Below are 14997 nucleotides of genomic sequence, written 5' to 3' on the forward strand. Positions count from 1 at the left end.
TAAAATATTGATAAGAAAAAAGAAAATTGATAATATTAATAAAAAATAAATATAATTTATATTTATCTTTTAAAAAATATTTCAAAATTCTTTTACTGCACATGGTGCAGGAAAACACCTAGTATACATTACAAAAATATCTTCAAAAAAAAACTTATAAACATAGTTTCGTTATAAAGTATTAAACCATAAAACATAAGTTTTCATACACAGAGGAAAAAGAAAGAACAAATGGTTTGCAGATCAGGGAAAGGAAGAAGCGTAAGAATCTATTTTAATAAACAAAAAGAAGTGCAAGAGTCTAGGAAAACGAGTTCTGATAGAATCTATGAAGAATCGCTCCCAAAACATAGTTTCGTTATAAAGTATTAAACCATAAAACATAAGTTTACATGGTTTTTTTTGAACGTCTGAGTCGATTATTATCGATTAATTGTGCTATTACAATGGTGAGAATATTACAAAGACGATTTTACAGCCGACAATTCTACCACTCTGTGAGAATACCCGCCTGACTGCATCACTCTGAGCCATCCTATAAGAAACATGGTTAGACCAAAGAAAAAGAGTTTTAACTTGGTGGATTTTTATTCTTTTTTATTTATTGGGCTATTGTATTAATGTGTTATTTAGCCCATTAAAATAAATTTCAATTGTTAAAACCCAACGTGATATTGCCAGGTTTAACTGATCTCATTTTAATTTTTAATATTAGATAATGTATATTGTGTTGAATAATATAAAGGTGATGCTGGATTTTATAATTATTAAATATATATATGAGTATGTGAAGATAGTAAAAGTAACGAAGGAGAGAGAGAGATGAAAAGGACAGATTGCTTTTTATTCTTATTTGTCTCTCACTTTTCTGATTGTTACGAAATGAGAAAGAGAGGAGTACTATTTATAGGTGAAAGAAATTACATGCACATCAACGTGTGTACTGATGATGATGCTGGCTATTTCTATGGTTAAGACAAGTGTACATCAGGTGTACTATTAGATAGAGATGAATTTGGATAATCATTTTTATTTGTATCCTTATCTTTAACATATTGGATTTTTTTAAATGGGGGCCTAAGACAAAGTTTTTAATGGGCTTGACCCAGAGCCGGCCCTGCAGCTAAGGGACAGTTTTGTTGAGGAAGATGAAGACTGAGCAATGCATGTCGACGTTACTAATTCAATGGTTTTAGTGGGCCATCAATTGGACTTCGAAATAAGACAAAATGAATCATTAAAAACTGATTCTGATATAAATGTTGGGTTGGGCTCGTCGATGAGATTTATAAAATGGCATAAAAACTAAGCTGACATGTCATAATGATTGGTTCTAAATATTTTTATTGTGTGGAAAGACTAAGAAGCCTTTAAATCATTTCATTTTAGTTATGGTCAGTGTTTTTAAAACCGGACCGGCGAGCGAACCGGAAATTTTTTGGGTAATGGATCAATGTGGTTTGACCTGGTTCGATTGGGTTCGACCGGGTTTGATGTATTAAACTGAATTTAATAATATTTTGTATATAATATGCATATTTTAGAAAATAGCAAACTGAAATGTAATAACAAAAATAAAAAATCTAATAGTTCAAATCTAAATCAATAGAAAAAACACATTTAAAGTTTATTCTCTAGGTTTTTATCACTATAAATTTTATCACCTTTAAAAAAAATTATACACATTAGTGCAAAGTTGCGACGGTTGTTTATTTTCATTGTGACAGTTATTTTTTTCTGTGTTAGAATTTGGTGGAAATCATATTTATTGATAATTCTTTTCTATTGCTTAGTACATCACAAAAGTTTTATAAAGACATCAAAAACACAAAAGTATAAAATACCTTGTGAATTGCAGTCTTGTAGAGACGTCGGGGACTCAAAAGAAAAAAAACGTCGAATATTACAATACCTTATGAATTACAGTTTATCACAAATCCTATTTTTATTTTTTTTAAACTAATTATTTTTTTAATTTTTTTAATTTTTTTTGTTTTCTATACGAACCAGGGTTTTGCTGGTTCGTTGGGTCGCCGGTTCCCGGGTTTTTAACGGTTCAATATGATTTTTTAACCGGTTCAATGTTAGTTGGGTTTTAGCATTAACCCAACTCGGCTTGGTATCCGGTTCACGGTTGAACCCGGTCCGACCGCCGGTTCGGTCCAGGTTTAACAACACTGGTTATGGTAGATTCATTCTTAGATATAGTGTAACTAAGGTAAAAATAAATGTAATAAATATCAATATCTACCAAATTTTAATATCCATAAAATTAAATTAATATTAAACACAAATATGATAACAAAAAAACTATAATATAATTTTTTTATAAAAACAGCACAAAATACATCCACTCTTTGAATGGCGGGTCAGAATCTAGTTACTTATTATTGAGCACATTACACTGACTTCCTCTACCCATATAACGAACCCATCTAATCTATTAAAAGAAAAGTACAAATAAAAAATCACCCTAAAAGTTATTACTTATTTACAATGAAATGCCACTAAAGTATTTAATAAATTTAATATTAAATATTCTTTGTCTTTCCCACTACTAGAAAACGCAGGCTTAGCGACGAGACTTAACGACGGAATTATTTCCTCGTAAATGTACATCGAGTTTACGAGGAAATTACGTAAAAAGATAAAAACACGTAAGTTCGTCGTTAAAATAAAAACACAGCATTATAATCTAATAAAATCTAATTTAAAAAAAACATGTTACAGTTGTATATTTTCCTCCATTGGAACTTAATTCAAACTCTTCAATAATTCATAAGTCAAATTGTTTGAACAATCAGTAAGTCAGATAGTTTGCATTATTGTCTAGATTATAATTATCTTATCTTATGGGATAATTGGTTCCCCTACATCCAAAACGAAGGTTAATTACTTGTGCCCCCTTAATCATGCAATCTTTTTCATGACTTATTTGCCTCTATGTGATCAAAACAGCTGAGCTGGTAGGTTTATATTTTATCGCAGCCCTATAGCTAGGTGCGTCAGATCTCACTCTGACTCTCTAAAATCCTAGACAAGCATGATGCGATTATCAAGAGATATCTTTTAATTTTTAATTATTTACTTAAGAATTTGCCGGTTACTATTTATCTTCTCTCTTATCCTCTACTCTACCTTTCTCTTTCTTCTTGAAGTTTTATTCTTCTCCAAACTCTCGTTCTTCTTCAAATTCTCATTCTTCTCTTCCATTCATTCTCTGTATTTCACAATCAATTTTCTTTATAAATCATTAAAATTTCTCTTCTTTTTATCAATCATTAAAATTGTTCCTTTTTCTTTATAAATGTTCTAAAATTAAATTATTCAGATCCAAGAATTTAATATCAAAAGCAAAATAAAGGAATTTTAAGTTCATGACTATTCTTCAACTTCTAGTAAAATTTCCTTTTTTACTTGTTTTTCTTTTGCTTGAACGTGTTCTTTTTGTCGTGAGTGAATTTTAATTTATAGTGATTTTTGTTATAAGTTTGATGTTCTTTTCTCACTTTGATTGTCTAAACTTGAAACTGGTCTAAGATTTGTTATCTGAAATATTTGGTGGTGTAGGTGAAAGTTGTGTCGGATCCGAGAAGGATTAGCTGATGAACTTTCTTGCCAGGATTGGGAAGTTGCTGAAGATAGAAGATGAATCTAGAGTGATGGCTAGCAATTTCTTGATGTTTATTGATATAGATAGCATTTACATTAGCGGTCATTTTACTTGTTACCCAACATTATTTATGTTTATTAGTGTACTAGGATAAGACCTGCGCCTTGCGCATGGTGAATATATATGAAAATTATTTAAGAAATATTGTATAGAAAAATAAAATTTATATTCTTGTTCGAATAAATATTTTTGGCTCTTAAACGTTTTTCAAAATTTTTGGGTTAATTACATAACTTGTTTACTGATGAACTGATCGTATTTTTTAAAATATTTTAGATAAAAGAATCACTTATCGTATAAGAATCTGACGTTTAAGCCAAAAAATCTCAGGCCTAGTATTTGGTCACAATGAAACTATGACAACTCGTCATGATTTAGCGATTTAAAAGTTAATTATGGTTATGAGAAGTTTACGTGCCAAACCTATTTGTCTTCATTCTCTTTTTTGTGTCGCTTTTTCATTTTGGTTATTACTCGATATAAATATTGATTTTGTAGTTTATTTTCATTTCGTTTGTTTGTTTTGACCTGGGATTTAGAAAATGTAAGATTTAAAATTATTAAAGAGATATATACTTAGGTTAAGATCTGCGCCTCTGCAAAATAAATATTTGATATTTATTACTTATTTAATGTTTTCTGCATATTATGAAATAATAAAATATTAATTATATATTAAATAACTAAAAAAAATTATTATTATATAATAAATTGGCATGCTCATATAAATTAAACAACCACTCTTGTTTATTCGCAATCAATCAGTCTTATCTATAGTATATGATATATAACTAAATTTAAATGATATTAACATAGATATATAGTATACTTTAATATAAATATTTATTAAATGAAGTTTCTACTCATATATATTTATGATTGTTTGCATAGTTGTGTAACAAAATTTTACACCAACGATTTTTTTTCAATGTGAGATATTTAGTGGTTTTAATAATTTACAATCATTGAAAAATGAATATCTAAAAATTAAAATATTAAATTTTCAATATATGTTCAATGCAAATATCAAAATATAAGTATATATTTTCATATGATGTATAATTTTAATTAAAAGATATGGTATGATATATATATATATATAAATGATATGATATATATAAACATAAACACCTATTAAAATAAAATTATTTATTCATATGGTTTTATAATCATTATATCTTATTATAGAAAAAAAATTTGAACTTTGATCACAAAAGTTTATGTAAGACTTTTAACAGTTTTAGTAATTTATACTCATTTTGATAAATTCAAAATACAACATATACGAAAATTCTAAATTTTTATTATATGATTAATGTAATTGTGTAATTTATTTTAATAATAAATAATTAAAAATAATAGAAACTATACAGATTTTAGCAAATACGTATTATTTAAAATGATTAGTTGCCATATATATTTTAATCATTTTAATTAATTTTGTAGGTTTTATTTAAGAAAATAATAAATAATAAATTTCAATTTGATAAATTAATGGTACATAATGGATATATTATATAATATAACATTCTCTAACCATTTAATTTTGGGATAACAAATTTTCGATTGATTCGCAAGTCGCCACGTAAAAAAATTAGCATTATCCCATAAAATTCATATTTGCAATATCTGATCTTTAAATGGTTATTTACGTTCTTTAATTTATATGGCAACTAGGGGCGGCCCGCCCGTATTAGAAAATAATTTAAATAGTTATATATAATATTTAATCTTACTTGTTATTATTCTAAAATATAGATTTGTTGTTAAATTTTGTAGACGTTATTGTTTGTAAAGACTAAATAATCTGGAAGATTAGATGATTTTCCTTTAAGTAATCGATGCTCTAATTATAGTTGAGAGTTGGTTGTGGCATTACATATTTTTTGTAATCTTCTGGAGTTGGATGAATATAAATAAAATTGCGAGGAAAGAAAGAACTTGTAAATATAGATTAGTAAAATATAGAGGTGGTAAAATTCTTATTAGGACAGTTAATTATTAGTTATGTAAACCGAAAACAATAACAATAAATTATTGTGTATCGACATGTTGGGCAGCTTGAATTTGATATAAACTAATTAACGATGCACTTTTGGTGAAAAGATGTTTCATGGCAACGAGTTGACGATTTCAATGTAAGAGTAAAATGTAAGAAATAACCTGAAGAGTTTTAATCTTTTTCCGTATATTTTATGTTTGGAACTTTAAAATTTATTATGAACTGATAACTGATATATTTCCGATTGAAATTTAGTAGTTGAAATTTAAATATTGATAACATAATTAAAATGATTACAAAAACATACGGAAAATATAGTTTTATTGGATGTTTTAGAAAGAAAAAAAAATATCGTTTACAATAATTATTTGCAATACTAATTATGTTATAATAATTTATGCTGACTGGATTATAGATTTTATGAGGTTATGTCATGCACCAGTTGTGTTAATATATTTGGAATATATTTATTTTATTTTAGAGGTTTAGGGTTTAGACCTTTTCATAAATTTAAAAATTATTAAAATGGTTAGAATTGATATATAATATAAAGTTTTATTATTTAACAATATAAATATCTTTTTATTTAATCTAAGGACAAAATAAACTATGCGTTCTTGGGAATTAGTTATGTTTTTTTGTAATTTTATGGAGTTGAATCTATTTAAATAAACTCGTGAGGAAACTACCGAACTTGTAATTGTAGATTAGGTAAATATATATGAGAAAACTTTATTCTTAGTACAGTTACTTATATAAAACAATGATGCGAAATATATTTTGTTTGAAATTTTAAGACACTATATATAAAATTAAGTAATTATTAAATATAGATTTTAATAGTTTCCCAAGTGGATAGTTACAGCTAATAATCTGGTATTCTTAGAATTAGACACATTGCCTAAATGACCGGACCATCCTTCATCGCTACCGAATTTGTTTACACATGCCACTCAAAAACGTGTCATCGCTGATTGAGAAGATCACATACAAAGCAAATTAAAAAATCTGTAAAGCTTAAATAATAATAATCATTCACTAATATAATTAAAGAGGGAAAAAAGAAACTTGGTTAAAGATTTAATCGAGCACAAAATCTCTCTAACCTTCTAGAAAACAAAAAAATATCTATGATCTTTCATTACAAAAAAAAACCTATCAAAGCAATGTCTCCGAGCATCTCTATGTCCGATACATATAGATCACGCACACAAAATTTAAGTGGGAAAAGGGATCTAAATGAGGACCAAAAGAGTCTTCAAAAACTCTTTGTTCTCGCAGAATTTTGAAAATATACTATTTGCAATCTGTGGCTTTAAGCTGCATACTTTTCCAACTATGCTATGCGTTGCTTTTTAGCTGCTGTGGAAGACATTAAAGACAGAGAGTTTTTGTCGGACGGACCACCAGTGGTTGTTTCAGCAAATGTTTCCTTTTCATTTTCATCAACACCGACACTGATCTTGGTTGGGAGTGTATTTATTCCTGGCATATCATTACCAGAGCCACCATTGCCATCCTGTAATTACAAACAAACACATTTCCATGGGTGGCAAAGAAGGCTGCATTTAAGTAGTGAGTAGCTTATTTCCGCAAAGAAATCTGGGATTGGTGGACGCTGACTGCATCACTGTAAGTATGGAACTTATGAAACACAGGAATTCTAGGAGAGAATATCAAAAGAGAGAGGTTACATCACCGATCAATTATCTGAGACAGATGGAAGAATATGTTTCACTGCTATTGGTGTTATTCTCCAATAAGCTTTCACAATCTCACCAAACGAATGCTGAAAGAAAATGTGACCAACTTCCAAATTAGCCAAAATGAAACCCAATACACAAACTATGTTGCATTGAACTAAACAGGATGATACTATACTAATAACTATCAATGATTAAGATCAAAACTTACCTTCAGAAGAATATACAAACCTTTCCGATCATGGCACCATGAGGGGATCCAGCTCAGCGGGTTCAATTTCCCAGTCACATTAATTTGGAATCGGTGGTGGCACAGGCCTTGGTCCAAAGTGACTTCCGTTTTGACCTTGCATAGAGAATATAATCAGCAACGTTCAAAGACTAAGAGATCACTCACACATCAAACACGTGTCTCTTGGAATATCTGAACACAAAGTACATCAAACAACAATGCATTTAAACAGATTACTGCAGAAAGAGAAGAAAGTTTTAAATTTTTGCATTGATCTTTTCATAAACAATAACAATCAATGCAATATCACAAAGAAACTCAAACTCATATACCACGTTCTTGCCTTTTTCAACTTGACACCCAACGGACCATATAGCCATTCTTCGTCATTATCAAGCTCCACAAACAGCTCTCTTTTCGGAACAGTGAGTATCTGATCCAAATACTTTAGGTCCGGATGAGGCGGCTTTGGGGATGCTTCACCATTTTCTCTGAATTTTGCATTCAGTGTTGCAGCCACATGACTCTTTGAGTAAACAATGTGAAAATGATCGAACACAAATCTAAAAAAACTCTCAAATTAGCCATAACAACACAAATCAGTATATTGATAGAGATAGAAATAGAAATAGATGATGAGTTCGATAGGAGAAGGACTCACATATTTATACGGATCTCACACCGCCTCCGAGCGACGAATGGTGCACTGAAGAGACTGTAGTGGGCGTCTAAATTGATTGAAATTAAGACGAAATCATAACTCTGTCCGTTTCATACGCAGAGAAGAATCCCAGGCGGCATGCATTGCCGTCGCAGAGTTCTGAGAGACGTTCTTCAAATCGTCGATAGAGAATTAGGATTAGAGAGCAATTCGAGTGACGTCGGGCCAGATAGATCGATAATACTCAGAGCCCAACACGCATCCAGAAAAGCCCATCACGTCGCTTGTTTAAATGAAACGCTGAGTTTCGTACGGCTTGGACACGTGTCACGATGAAATTAAACGAATTTCTTATGTAGCATCTGACGTGTCAGCAGGAGAGAACCAGCTCTTTTTTTTTTGACATCGAAAGGCTATTCTATTACTCAAAGAACATGAGGTGGTCTGGGTAACCAGACCGGAATAGAACAACCCATAAAATAAAGATCTCTATGAAAAGATCTTGCAGTCCTAGCTAAAAATCCGCAATGTGATTTCTCGCTCGTGGGATGTATGAAATCTTGAAATCCGGGAAGCATACTACGAGGGTTCCTATTCGCTCCAACTCCGTTGCAAAACTCGGCCACGCTTGAGGGTTCTTGATCATATCTATCACATCCTTGCAATCCGTTCCAAAAGTCTGGCATGTCGAATGTTGAAGCATATTCTCCATCGCCCACTTCAGTGCTTCCAGTTCCGAGTGCAAAGCTGATTCTCTCCGTATAAGATTCTTCGTTCCCATAAGCTGTACTTTGCCCAAGCCATCCATCCATACCCAACCACAACCACTATACTGAGCTGTAGCCGTCCAGGATCCATCCACCATGCAAATATTAGTCAAGCCTATGACTTGAGCTTCTTCATTAAGTTCATTCCTTCCATTTTCTTGCAGGTTTCCTGGCACCTTTTCATTTGCATTAAACCAGGCCTGGCACTCACTTTCCGCATATCTTACCAGTTCCAATGGATCTCTATCTATTCCTCTAAAGAGCTTATCATTCCTCGCTTTCCAAATGTACCATATTATCCAGGGATAAGGGTCCCTGTCTAATTCAGGTTCTACAATAGCACTCTTCCTCCAGAATAAAAAAATCCATATTTGCATAGATACTCTGAACCGGAAAATATTCGGGTTTGTTGGAGTAGCTGATAGAGACCAAGCTTGTAGTGCTGGCGGGCATTCGAAAATTGCATGTGTAACCGATTCCTCAGCTTCCCTTATCACATCGCATGTTCCTCCGTACGAGATTCCTTGTTACTGCTACGTGTCCAGTTATCAATTGCCACAGAAGATGGCGAATCTTTTGGGGAGCTTGTACCTTCCAAGCAAAGGCTTGGAGTTTTGTTATGCTAGGCTCTAAAACTTCTTTTTCCTCCACTTCCTTCAGCATATTCCTAGCCACCCAATATCCTGATTTAACCGTATACTGTCCATTTTTGGTAAAACTCCAGCACCATGTATCCCGTCGATGAGATGAACTTATAGCCATACTCCTAATAAGTGGTATGTCTTCCGCATCGACGTAGCTCTCAAGTCTATCCATATCCCACTCCCCCAGGTCCCGATTAATAAGATCACTGACTCTCATGTTCGGGTGAACAACTGGAGCAATGGGCCGAGCCGATCTAGCTGGGATGGTAGGAATCCACGGATCCTCCCAAACCTTAATATCGTATCCCGAATGAACTTTTTGTCGGATTCCCAGAAGGAGAAGCTCTCTTGCCGCTGAAATGCTAGTCCACACATATGATGGGCTGCTTACCTTAATTGTACGTAAAGGCGAACTCAATTTATAATACCTTCCTCTTAATACCCTAGCGACCAAAGAGTCAGGGTACTGCGTTAGTCTCCAGAGTTGTTTTGCCAATAATGCCAAATTAAATTCATGAATCATTCTAAAACCAATTCCTCCTTCCTCCCTTGGCAAGCAAACCTTCTCCCATTTAGCCCAATGTATCCCTCTCTTAGGTGGATTTGAGCTCCACCAAAATTGTGCAATTGCACTCGCTAGGTTTTCACAGATCTCTAACGGGAGTAGGAAGGTAGACATAACATATGTTGGTAAAGCAAGCAGAATCCATTTTATCAGCACCTCTTTTCCTCTTTCGAAAGCCAACTACATGTCCATCCATTCACCCGATGCAATAATTTATCTTTCAAAAAGGCAAAAAGCTTGCACTTAGATCCACTGATGTCCTCTGGGATTCCAAGATAATTCCCCATTCCCCCTTCATTCTGAATCGCAATCGTATCCTTAATCTGTTGACGCGTGGCGGCATTAATCCTCTTACCAAAGAGTAATGAAGATTTCTCAAAATTTATACATTGTCCTGAAGCTTTACCAAAGAGTAATGAAGAACCAGCTCTTTTTTATAGTAATAGATACACATCTTTCATAAATTTTGCATGATAAGTAATATTTCTTGCGCTACAAGTACTACCAAAATTAATTGCTTGCAGAAAAAAGAAATGTAAAATTGGACAATATGCCCAATCATGTATTCGATATACAATATATATGCTAAGGAAGTTTCTAAATTTTGAAAACGTGAAATTAAATTTATTTTCCATATAAAGAAAATATAAAAAATATAAATATGTATATTCTTCATTGAACATTTACAAACTTGAACAACACTACCTTTCCATTTTGTTAGGTCATCAGCGTTGTAGAAAAAAAATTAGAAAAAGACTAATGATATTTGTAAAAAAACAAATGTCATATCTTTAAATCAAATTGTATAAAATCACTCATAGGTATACAATCATTTATAGTTAATATAACCATTTTGTTATATCATTTTTATAAACTAATAATCTATCTATATATAAATTTTATATAAGTACAAACTAAACATTATATCACTGGTTTTATATTTACAAAGAAAAACGATATATTTGATAATATTTAGTAAAATCATATCCAAAACCACATTCAAGTTCTATAAAAATAAAAAATACCCCAAATAATATAATAAAACAATATGGAAGTCAATTTTCTAAAATTTAATCGATGTATATACGGTGAAATAAAAGAATTTCTTATTTTATAAATAAAAATATAAAAAATAAAAAAACTTTCTATAAATTAATAATTCTATAAATGAATAAAATATCATAGTTCCAATATTATTAATTTATAGAGTTTTTACTGTAGTATCTTGATATTACTTCTATATTTAATTCAAATAGTTACATAAATTCATTGGTTTCTCAGTTTGGTTCGGTTTTAAACTGAACATAACCATCCGGGTTGAAAAAATCTTGAACTGTATCGATTTATAACAGAAATGCTCGTAGTGATGTATCGATTTCAAAGGTTCTAAATAAAGGTTAACTCTGTATTTATTTGTGGTTTTTATATTATACCTAAAGTCATCTATTTGTTAGGGTTGTTTTAAAAATACTGAAGTATTATTAGATTAAAAGACAATTCAATATTGAAAATTGAATCCATATAAACATATTGAATAAAAAATTTTGGGAGAAAATGTAAGTTCTGTAGATATCGATATATATATATATATATATATATATATATATATCTAGTTGTCGATTTGTAGTTTCGTAAAGTACATATATATTGATTATTGTCTAATTTTAAGTATACTTAAAGGATGCTTGTTTGCAGATTTTAAATTAGCTTTTGTTTTATTTTCTATATTCTATATAATCTAGTACTTCTATATAATCTAATTTCTATATAATTTAGTAATCTAGTACTTCAAAATAAATCTTTGATGTATCGTGATATTCTATATAATCTAGTACTTCTTTGTAACTCAGAATGATGAAAGCACAGCAAAAAGAAAAAGATTTTAAAGGGATAATCCAAATTCAAGTAAGCAACTCCAAGTTTTGTACCAGTGAGAATGATACAATCACATGTCTAAAGACATTCGAAAGTGGAACCAGGAACATACAAAGTAGACACCTCCAAGTTTTAAGCGAATGAGAATATTGACAAAATCATACATCTTAAGTTTCTCTGAATGAGAACATAGTTTTAAGAAAAGATTCACTCTTTAACTCAGAGAAGAATCAAAGGATAGTAAAATACTGTATCCAAGTAAAAGTAGGCAAAATTACAAAATGAAGTAATAACAATGACACAATCATCAATCTCACACTTCTCTATAGATAAACAGAGTTAACCTTAAAGAACAGCTGCAGTTATAACTCCAGAAGAACAAAAGTAAAGCAATGCAAAGTTTACTATCCCTAAGAACCAAACCAAACAATGTCCACAAATGCCTAGTCACAGTACTGAGCCAACTCGGTTTTTCAAACAAACTATGCAATGAATCTCATCGATTCATGCTTATGAAGCTCTATTACTAACATATTCAACATGCTAAGTGAAAAACAAAACGAAAACTTACAGTAAGCTCTGATAAAAGGTCTCATTTCATTTGATTTGTTTTCTTATGGTTCACTGACTCGTGTAAATGCCTACTTTTTCAGGAAGGATTCTACTCAAAGGAGACAACATCACCGTGATAATGAACACGTAAGTTAACACATTCTCTACTTTTCCCTTTTCTCTTTAGGATTCAGCAACTTGTTCAAGAAACTGAAAACACAATTATCCATTTCTTTACTGACAGGGGAAAGTAACGTCTGCTCTCAACAAAGCTAAAATCATGTACTTCTTTGTGATGATTCTTTGGGATTATATTAGACCTGTAATCTAGTCATATACAAATTATTAGAAACCACAAAGCTAAGATTAGATTATACATGATTATATGCTAAGATACATGGACCTTGTAGACTCTCAACAAAGCTAAAATCATGTACTTCTTTGTGATGATTCTTTGGGAATACAACAAAGCTAAAGACCATCACCGGGAGACACACCTGGTCTCTTCTTACCACCTCCTCTCTGGAAACTCTTTCCGTTTCCAAACTCAAGATCAAGCTCTCCAGCACCTCCTTTCTCGATAAACCCACTCTGCTGCCTCTGTTTCCTCCACTTCTTGACAGACTCAATCTCATCCTTCTTCTGCTTAGCGCGCTCCTTCATCTTCTGAGACTGTACTTCCTTAGCCATCTTCTTGTTATCCCTAGCCTTACTCCTCTCTTCAGACTGCTCCATCAGCTTCTTCTCGTACAGAAGCTTAGACTTCACCTTCTCCATGTGCGTGTCCGAATTCACCTTCTCCGCGTAGTAATCCGCCGGCCTGAGGAAAGGCAGTCCCATCTCCTGGAGCTTCTCGAAAGCTTGCCTCGTCCCTTTGAGGGCTTGAGTGTAGAACGTCATCTCTCTAGCGAGGTCATCGTTTACATCAACGGCTTGTCCTTGATCAATCTCAACGGTGAGCTTGTTAATGAACCCCTAGGATGCTTCTCTGGATGGATATGGATAGCTCCTTGCATAAACAAGTCAAGGACTCAAGTTTATCAAGGTGGTGGATCGAATGGTGACACAAGAGGCTGCGGAAAGGCTCCTTGATACTCCTAGGCTTAGATCGGATATGACACACCTTTCTAAAGCCCTTGGGCGTTGGATATTACACACCAACAGACTGGATACTACACACCAGACACTCTCTTAACTCGCAAAAGCAAAGGGAGAAGAAAACACAAATGTTTTGATTTAAAGAAGACTTGATAGATTACTAGGGTTGCGGCACACACATATATATAATGAGAGACTTGGAACAGGCTCCAATCAACTCAAACTAAAAGGAACACGCTCCTTTAGTCAATGTAGAATTAAAGACACAACATAGATAGAGTTTTCGAAATAAAAGACATAAATACTTAGAGAAACAAAACATAACATAAGGTTCTTCATGTGTTGGTCCGAGAGCATCATCTAGGAGTTTTGAGCAGCAAAACTATGGCCTCGTTAAAAACCTATCTTTGCAAAACCCATTGGGACAAAAACAAAGATAGGGAAAAAGAGCACACATAGCTTGCTAGCCTAGACAACACTCAGCTTGATGGTGAGATAGCTTGGATGGTAACAAGTGTATCTTGAAGTATCAAGCTTCCTTCAAGACTTTCTTCATGCATCAAACACTTCTTGATTAATCCTCCAATAGCTTCCTTGAGTATCTTAGCTTTGGATCGAGTTATGGGGCCATTGGAAATGACTAAGGCATCATCTTCTTTGGTTGCACCATCTTTAGGCTTCCCATCTTCTTTAGCTAGTTGGAACTCTTCATCTTGATCAGCATGATGGTCCATGATCATATCATCCCCTCCCTCTTGAAAAGGATTTGTCCTCAAATCGAACTCATCTGCAATAAAAGGGATTAAGTCAGAAACATTAAAGCTATTGCTTACATCATACTTCCCTTTGAGATCAAGCTTGTAGGCATTGTTGCTGATCTTCTTTATGATCTCAAACGGTCCATCAATCCTCGGCATTAGCTTGGACTTCCTCTCCTTTGGAAATCTCTCCTTCCTTAGGTGAACCCAAACCTGATCACCTACTTCAAAGATCATCTCACGCCTTCCTTTGTTGGCATGCTTAACATACTGCTTGGTTTTCTCTTCAATATTAAGCCTAGCTTGTTCGTGGGAGTTGTTTCACCATCTCTGCCTTCCTTTTGCCATCAAAACTGATCCTTTCACACTCAGGTAAAGGTATTAGGTCCAAAGGAGAGGTGGGATTAAACCCATAAACAATTTCAAAAGGGAAAACTTAGAACAGAATGCACAGCATGATTATATGC

At 32.5% G+C, this 14997-nt stretch overlaps 1 protein-coding gene across 1 annotated transcript; it reads right to left on the bottom strand.

Moving 5' to 3' along the window:
- Positions 1-13010: 13010 nt before the first annotated feature.
- Positions 13011-14506, bottom strand: LOC108808259 (probable rRNA-processing protein EBP2 homolog). The gene is made up of 2 exons (XM_056987165.1): positions 14285-14506; positions 13011-13634 (listed from the first exon to the last, which is right to left on the bottom strand). The coding sequence occupies exons 1-2, from the start codon at positions 14504-14506 to the stop codon at positions 13146-13148; spliced, it is 711 nt and encodes a 236-aa protein (XP_056843145.1). The 3' UTR covers positions 13011-13145.
- Positions 14507-14997: the final 491 nt, after the last annotated feature.

This window comes from Raphanus sativus, chromosome 6, assembly GCF_000801105.2.
Source record: "Raphanus sativus cultivar WK10039 chromosome 6, ASM80110v3, whole genome shotgun sequence".
In the NCBI taxonomy this organism is placed as follows: domain Eukaryota; kingdom Viridiplantae; phylum Streptophyta; class Magnoliopsida; order Brassicales; family Brassicaceae; genus Raphanus; species Raphanus sativus.

Excerpts from the sequence above, each read along its gene's own strand:
- LOC108808259 (XM_056987165.1), bottom strand. The coding sequence starts at position 14,506 with ATGGACCATCATGCTGATCAAGATGAAGAGTTCCAACTAGCTAAAGAA. Across the intron at positions 13,635-14,284 it reads TGATACTTCAAGATACACTT|CTCACCGTTGAGATTGATCA; the intron begins GTTACCATCCAA and ends TTCATTAACAAG.